The sequence below is a fragment of the Ammospiza caudacuta genome, chromosome 6 (genome assembly GCF_027887145.1).
Source record: "Ammospiza caudacuta isolate bAmmCau1 chromosome 6, bAmmCau1.pri, whole genome shotgun sequence".
NCBI classification, from domain to species: domain Eukaryota; kingdom Metazoa; phylum Chordata; class Aves; order Passeriformes; family Passerellidae; genus Ammospiza; species Ammospiza caudacuta.
Genome location: NC_080598.1, coordinates 28864321 through 28872524, shown reverse-complemented (window position 1 = coordinate 28872524; position 8204 = coordinate 28864321). Strand labels below are relative to the sequence as shown.

The 8204-nt window shown below is 40.8% G+C and overlaps 1 protein-coding gene across 2 annotated transcripts in view; it reads right to left on the bottom strand.

Moving 5' to 3' along the window:
- Positions 1-3615: 3615 nt before the first annotated feature.
- The window catches only part of ITPKA (inositol-trisphosphate 3-kinase A), a 39213-nt gene continuing 34624 nt past the window's right edge, over positions 3616-8204 (bottom strand). For both annotated transcript variants that reach the window (XM_058806937.1, XM_058806939.1), the window contains one exon: positions 3616-7735. In XM_058806937.1, coding sequence (XP_058662920.1) covers positions 7532-7735 — 204 coding nt within the window. In that variant the 3' untranslated portion in view covers positions 3616-7531. The remainder of the gene's footprint in view (positions 7736-8204) is intronic.

Below are 8204 nucleotides of genomic sequence, written 5' to 3'. Positions count from 1 at the left end.
AGGACATTTTTCCTGAGTATGAGAAAAAACATGTATTTACTTGAGGGTGACAGAGCACTGAAAGAGGTAGCCCAGAGAGGCTGTGTAGTCTCCTGCTCTGGAGACACTCAAAATCCACCCAGACATGATCCTGTGCAACCTGCCGTAGGAGAACCTACTTGAGCAGGGAGGTTGGACTAGATGATCTTTGGAGGTCCCGTTTCACAGCAATCCTTCTATGATTTCCAGACATAAATGGTGATGATGGTCACCTTTCAGCAAAGACCCATATAATGTGGAAATAATTCTAAATCCATGGTGTTGTAAAATGATTGATGGTCAGAAGAGAGGGGTCCCTCTGTGTGGGGCAAATTTCAGTAGAAGTGTGGGGACTGATGGGTTTAGTGACCAAAGGAGATTAATGACTTTGCCTCACGCCCTTCTTCCCATTTCACCTTTGCTTTAGCTCTCTAGCTTCTCTCACGTTTAGTTCATTGCCTGTCCTGTCTTATATCCAGGAGTTGCTACAGCCCAGTTAGATGAGGCAGAAGAGCCCATTTAGCAGGAAACTTTCTCATTCTCTCCTCTTGCAAAGGCTAACATTTTTGATCATATTTCAGACTGGCCACCTCTGCACCATGCTAGCCAAAAATAAATGCATTTACTTCTAACTATTGAAATTCAATCAATTTGTCCTTACTTTTCAGATTGTATTGCTTTTATGGTTCATCCATTAGTAGGTTTTTTCCTCTCAAAAGATGACCTATCAAACTTTCCAGTAGTTGTGACTTGGTGCCAGCACCTTGGCCCCTTCCTCCCTGAATATGAGATAAGGCCACAGCAGAGTGCAGTGATCATGGTTCAGCTGCAGTGGAGGTGATGCCAGCTCACTCTTCAGCCCTCGTCTGTCCTGAGCAGAGCACAGGTGGTCAGGGACATGCTTTTGCAGGCCCCTTATGACTCTGCTTTCAATTCTCCTTAGCCATTAGCATGGGCTGGAAATTGGTGGCAATAGGAGTGAAATACTGGCTGGTTCAGAAGCCATGGGAAGTTAACTATACTACCTTCTCTTCCCTGAGACTTTTAATGAAGTAGCAGAGAGATGACAGTTCTTCATATTTTTAAATGACTATAAAATACCCCAAGATTCCAGTGAGAAGCAGGCATGATCTCTACTGTCGAGATGACTACCCAGCTTTGAGCTACCACTGTTTTCCCCGTGAAGCCCTTGCCTCAATATAACTCACAGATTTAGAAAGGCCAGTAGTGCCAAAAGCAGGGAAGCTATTGAAAAGTGAAGTGAGAGGAGAGCACAGCTCTATTAGCAGTGCCGGGGCAGTCTTGGCTGTAGCTATGCCTTCTTTTTATAAATAAAGTGCAAGTCCAGCACATGGGACAAATACCTGATTTTACTGAGTAGCTGCATCAAGGTACTCGTTCACAGGAAGCACATAGACAAAGCTGCACTGAGACTGAGCAGACTTCTATCCTGACCAGGATCTTATCCCTAAGAGTGATCAAGAGTGGGATGTTGAAGAGCAACTGTAAGAGTAGAGTAAGCATATATGGATTATTTATTTCCAAAACAGACTCTGATGGTTTACAACAGCATTTAGCTCAGGGCTGCACTGAGCCAGATGCAGTCTTTTCTAAAAAGGCAAGACATGGAGATGCAGGTACCAAATGGGCACTAAAAGAAAGATCTGGGAATTTTAAAAGAATTGCATTAGTACCCTCAATGCTCTTAACTCTCCCAAATGGAATGATCTTCTGTCAGCATATTGCCACGAATCTTTGACCTGTAACAATCTTTTTTTAGATGCTATTTAAAAACCCTCACAGATAATGAATTTTTAATTAACATCCTGGAGGACATATTGTTAATATTTTTCCTGTTGTGAAGTTGAATGCTACATGCTGTGCAAACCATTTTATCTCAAAAGAAAAAATAACAATTGCAGTGATACACCCTACAACCTTCAGTCCTTCAGTTCTGAGACTGAAACTTATTGTTTGTACAATCAGAGATTTCAGAGCAGTGCTCAACTGCTAACATTGCAAAATGTAAGTTGTGTGAAACTGCTTTTTATTAAGGAGACATTTTTAGGGCATCACCAGTGAGTTAAACCCATAGTGTCAAAATTTGATTCATTTGGATACTGGAAGCCAAAACCCAATTCTGTTTCCTAGAGGAATGACATGAGCTGGAGATCTGGGATTAATTCAGTCTATAATCCATGTGAAATCTTCCACTACTTCCCTACTGCAGAATCAGCCATTTATAGGGTTGTTAAAAATTGCTCTTCCTGATAGGTATCTGTTTTTTAACATTACCAAATTGTTTTTGTAATTGTATGTATATAGTTGGTTTTTGACTGTGTTTAGCATTAATACTTTATGTTGCTTCACATAACCTCATTCTTACATTTTAAAGAAGGGACTGATTAACAGACGATGAAACAATAATGGAAATTTCAATTTGTCTTTCTCGGCTTTTTCACATTTGTTGATAGTCTTGCTTCTCATTTCTTTGTAATCCTTGCTTCTCCTTTCTTGGTAATCCTTGCTCTCCTAAACAAACAGAATTTTTAATTGCACAGATCTAAGGTGTCCCCCTTCATATCAACCCTTTTCCTGAGCTAAGTTCTCAGTTAATTTGCCCATGGGCTGGTGTGCACTAAGAAAGCTTTCCAAGGGTGCTAAAATAGTTCTGGGCTTTTGCAAGTGTAACTTCACCTTCAAGACACTCCCTACTTTCCTGAAAGAGAAGAAATTGCTGCTGCTGGGAATACTTTTCCCCCCACTGTATTTGCATCTCCACAGCAGTGTCAGAAAGGGACCAGACTTCCTTAGGCCCTTGAGCTGTGTGAGACAGTTTCTCCTGTAGGCATGGCTGTGCTCTCTCCTCCTGGCTGTCCACCCCTCTCAATCCCACGCAGAGACCTTAGTGATGCCGTGCCTCACATCTTCCCATCACAGCACACAAATGGAAAAGTCACGTGAACAGGTTTTGATTTGTCATCACCTCTGACCAAGGCTGCACTTCTGCCAACTTTCCTTTCTGGGTGACTACTGTACATAAGTAGATGAAACACCTGCCTCTATGCAATTTAAAGCTACACAAGTGTATACTTCTATATTTGCAACACAAAATAAAGAGACACTAATGGTGGATATTTGTTTCCCTCTCTTATAAGTACTCTTTTCACACTTTCTATGGTAAGAATACACTCTCTCTTGCTGAGAAGTGCTGCCAGTCCTAGAGACTTGAGTGCTTTTTCCCTGTGTCCACACAAAACTGCCCAGGGCAACAGTTTAGTGCTCTGAAGCTGACAAGTGCCTCTTGGTGCACTTTTTTTTTATAGGCTGTAGACTATTCACTGAGATTTCTGAGACAGAGCTTACCTTGAAGGAAGCTGACAAGCTTTGGGTGAATCAGGTTCTAAAAGTACCACCAACAGGTTTTGGAACCAAGCTCCACCATTTGGCTTCTGGTTTTGCTTTAGGAAGTACCACATGGTAAAGATTAAAAGCAGTGAAACATACTGTTTTTCTCCCTTCCCTGAAGAAATTCTTGAAAAAATTATATTATTCTCACATCACCAAATCACAGTAGATGTCTTTTTTTTCCTTCAGTCTGATTTATTTAGTAGCATACACACTTCAGAGTAACAAACACTCATCCAATACAGTCAATGTCAGCATTGCATTGTAGTGTTCAGAACAGATGCATGTGGATGATACAGGCCATTTGATCTCAGTACCTTAAGAATAACAAATAATAACAACAGCAATAAAAAAGTAGCAAAAGCCCTCTGAGATACATTGAAATCTTTCCCTTTAACAGGAACTGGATCAGATGTTAAGTGAATACCTCCCTGTACAAAATTTAGAGGGATTTAGGTTTTACCACTTTGGTTAAATTTCAGCCAAATTTATATCTCTGTGGGGCCTCAACATCCATAACTTTTATCTGATCTATCTCTGTGAATTTTTTTCTATATTGCACCTTCCTCCAAAGAATCTCACAGCAGCTTGCAGGCAATAATGAAGGAGAGCCTCACACCATTGCCACGAGGTAAGTAGGTCTATTCCCATCTGTAAAATTGGAACAAAACAATGCCTAGGAGAGTTGTCCAAGGCCAAAAAAACCCAAGTCAATGATGAAGCTGAGGGAGAGAAGTCCTATTCCTACTTCTTGATTCACACAAGAATGCAGCAGTTACAGCACTGCTGCATCTACCTAGTGTGTTTAAGGACCCTGGAGTCTAAGTCAGAGCTCATGTGTTCAGCACCAAAGTGGCTCTAGGACAGCATCTCTGACCCTGCTGTGGAACCACACATAGTCAGTGCCTCCAGAGTGAGGCATTCTCTCAGCAGATGCATTAATGAACAACATTCTGGACTTGCATGTGAACAAATTCCTTGGTTATCAAGCATCAGCTCTCCCTGTGTTACATGCCTGTGCACATGCACCATGCCAACCCTCTGCTAAATATAAGCTTATTCAACACAACTTACCCCACAGTGAAAGAAGGCCATGCTGCTTCCTCACACTAGCAAGTGAGTGTTCATAGACAGGTGCTCTGGGCCACCTGATGAGAAACAAGGAATCTAAAACTTACCCTCAGTTTGCTCCTGAGCGCACAGCCTCAGGTCCTTAGAGCTCCAGTGCTCAGCTGAAGTCCTACACTTGCAGTTTGCTATGAAAAGCTGCCTCCTTCTCTCCTTCCCCATAACAGCAACAGATGATTGTGATTTCTTTCTTTCTAACCCCCTAGCAAGACAAAGATCCATTTCAAAACTAACATCCTAGAACTTACATCATCTAGAATGAGTATCCAGATCAGTGTCTGCTATAGCAGAGATTTTCCTTTTTCCCTGACCTTTCCAGCTCCTGCAGTGGAACAAACCTTCTCCATGTTTTCTCCCAGGACCATGTACTGAAAAACCAGCCAGGTGCTACCAGGAGTTGTTTTCTTTGAAGCTACTGATAACACTTTGTTTCAGTTCTCCTTTAGAACTGGACAGTCATTCTAAAAGTTTGTCTTAAACTCTCAACAGACATTTGAGTACCAACCTCTACTGTTTAGATCTCCTCTCCAGAAAACAGTTTACATTGGTGCAGAAGATCCACATATGTGGTAACAGAAGAAATTTAACTCTGAAGATTATTTAGGCAAACCACTAATTGACTTCTGTCTTAATCTTATTTCTAACTTTAATAATTACTTTTAGTTATGGTAGGACAGCTTGCAATTGCAGTCTCATAAAAAAGGCAATGTCATCAAAATCCTGCCTATGAGACCTATTTATATGCTATTGTCCTTAGGCATTGCTATTCTCCTTAGGCACTGCTATGCATGGCTTACCTGCTGGCTGCAGAAAAGGAGAAATATTTTTTTTAACTGTATGGAATTCACTACAGATTCATTTGTCATCTCACAGCAGTTCAAAGGTTAGGAGGCATCTAGAATGGTTTCATCTGTGCTGTCACTTCTAAAAACCTAATGTAAACACTCTGAAACTTCTAAGTGAAAAATTCATTAACATACTACCATAAATATAAAACAGAGAAACTCTGGGAGGCCACAGAAGTTGTCTGAATTTGCAATGAACTACAAAAATAATTACCAGTTTCAGACAACTTCTGGTTTAAGATGTAATATTTCCCCATGTCATTACTTCCTGCAGAATACCTACTCTATGTCATCTTTTACATCACAACTGAGCTTCAATTGTCAATACTCCTGTTTTAAGTTTATGAAAAAGTAATTAAATCTGACTGATCTTTTACTACACAACACACTTTAGTGTGTTACACAAAGTAACTCCTTTTAGAAATTATTGAGGTCTGTCCAACTTTAACGACAAATATTGCAGATTTCATTCCAGATTTGGACTCTATAGGTTAGGTTTTTTTTTTGCTTATGATTTCAACTATTATTAAAACAGCAGTTTCCCAAAAGTGCAGTCACCTTCATCCAAAGTTCTCAGACTCTTTCCTGAGCACAGGAAACCAACAAAAGACAGGAGTTTCTGATCAATGTGCATTACTACCTCTAGATGTTGAAAGGGCTTTAACCATCAACTGGTAATGTAACTCTTACCTGCATTGTGAAAACTACATCAGCCCATTATTCACATTAAAACCTGGCATGTGAGTCAACATGTGACTAATGATAGTATTTATATCGCCAGCATAAAAAAATTGTTCCAGAGACTAGAGGCAACCACTAGAGAAGGTATGTGAAGCCATTGCAAGAAAACAATTCAATCTTTCTTGATTTTAACCTAGAAGCTGAATTTTCTGTGGCTGTGCTTGGGTCACAGTAGAATAATGAAGAACAGATCACCTGTGATTCCAGATAGGGACTATAGGATGAAATATATTGACATTCCTCCACCCAAACTGCATGGAGTTAACAGCTGATACCTTGGAGGAAGGATGCCTGGGAATTATCTCGTTATTGTGTAATGCTGTGAATGCAGAAACACGACCTCCCTGATTGCTATGCCACTTTATATGCCTAAGTGGCAGCATTCTATTTGAGAAGAGGGACATGGCCAAGAAGTCACGTGCATTTAGAGACAGTCAAATCATGATCGTAAGAGATCACACTGGTTGCTGACTGCTGGTGTGTGCATGTGTATAGGGGTTTTATCTTCAAAAATAAACAAGCCTTGGGAAAAAAAAACTTCGTTCCCTGACAAGTTTGTGAAAGATCATTAGTGATTTTCAGAGCTGCAGTTCAGCTGCAAGAGGCCTAACTCTCCAACTCAGCAACATATCTAACAGCCCACCCAGCTGGAATGTTTTTGGAGACAATAGGCTGCTGTTCTCTCCCTAGAGTGTTTGTAATCTCCTGAGCGGCGACAGAAAAAGCCAAGGCCTTTCTTGGATAGAGGCAAGGCTAGGGTAGGGAAAGGGAGAAATGATGTGGCTAACAGCAGTTAGCCACATCAAGCCACTATAAACTGCTGTCTCTCTTTGCTCCCAGTTTCTTGAGATTAACACCCATTTGCACCTTGCTCACTCTGTAATATAATGTAGCAGGAGTTGCTGGTCCAACCTATAGTGTACACAAGAGGACTTGGAATTAGAGAGGAAAAAACACAATCTGGTTTCAAAACTATGCAGTTCCCTGAAAAATCATTTTTCCTGCCCTGAGTTCCCAAGCATTTGTCCTGGTTCTCTAAGAAGTAATTTATAGTCCCATTTTGCCAGAAATCATAATCATTCTGGCTTTACCACACAGACCTCTTGACTCATGCTGGTGTGATTCCCGAGTATGGAGATCTTCATTCTCTGAGGACCAGTCTCAATTTCATCTGGTGCAATACAGACCAATCTGGAATGATTCCTTTAGGTTCATAGAGGGCTGATGCAAAGTAACTTTGATCACTGACTGCTGAGTTCTGGATGCAGCTCCCTCTGCACTGAAAACCTCAGGAGTTTGGAGTTAAAGGTTGCCTTCTAACTGAGTTTCCTTCTACTTCAGTAAAGCAGAAAGTTACAGAGAAGCCCTGCAAGTTTTGTGCCTTTCTCAACTCATCTTTCAGTGATGCTTTCCAAGATGCCAATCAAGTTGTCCAATCCCAACAAGTACCCATCCTCCCTGTTGCCTTCTTGCCAGGGGATCCTGTGATCCAGTGTCTGCCCATCAGGAAGAAGGGTGGTCTTTCCAAAATCGATCAGCCACACATTGGCATTCCCACTGCCATCATGTACAAAAAGTAGTGAACTTCCTACAACCTGGAAGACAGATTGAGACAATCTAGTTAAAAAAACATCTTCAGCCCTCCCCCACCAATTAACACTTCCTGCTAAGAAGATGATCTCCTCATCTCACCTGTGACCCAAAAGACTTTTGGGCTGCACTTATAAATTGATTATTTAGATGCCCCAGTAAGGTACAAATGGGAGGGTAGATAATAAATGGGACTCAGCAGAAAACATGAAGAAAAGCAATTCTTCATCTTAGCATCAGGTCTCAATTTGAGCAATTCAGCAAAGGCCAATAACTCCTTTCAAAGACACATCATGACCCACGATTAACGAAAATATCTCTAGTGATAAGGGAGCATCAACAAGATAAAATAAAATATCTAATCTCAAAATCTTGAGCTGTTAACAAGCAGAAAATACAATGCTAATGATGCCTTCTGCACAGCAAAGCACACAGAGAACACAGACATCAGAATTAAATGTATTTCAACATAAA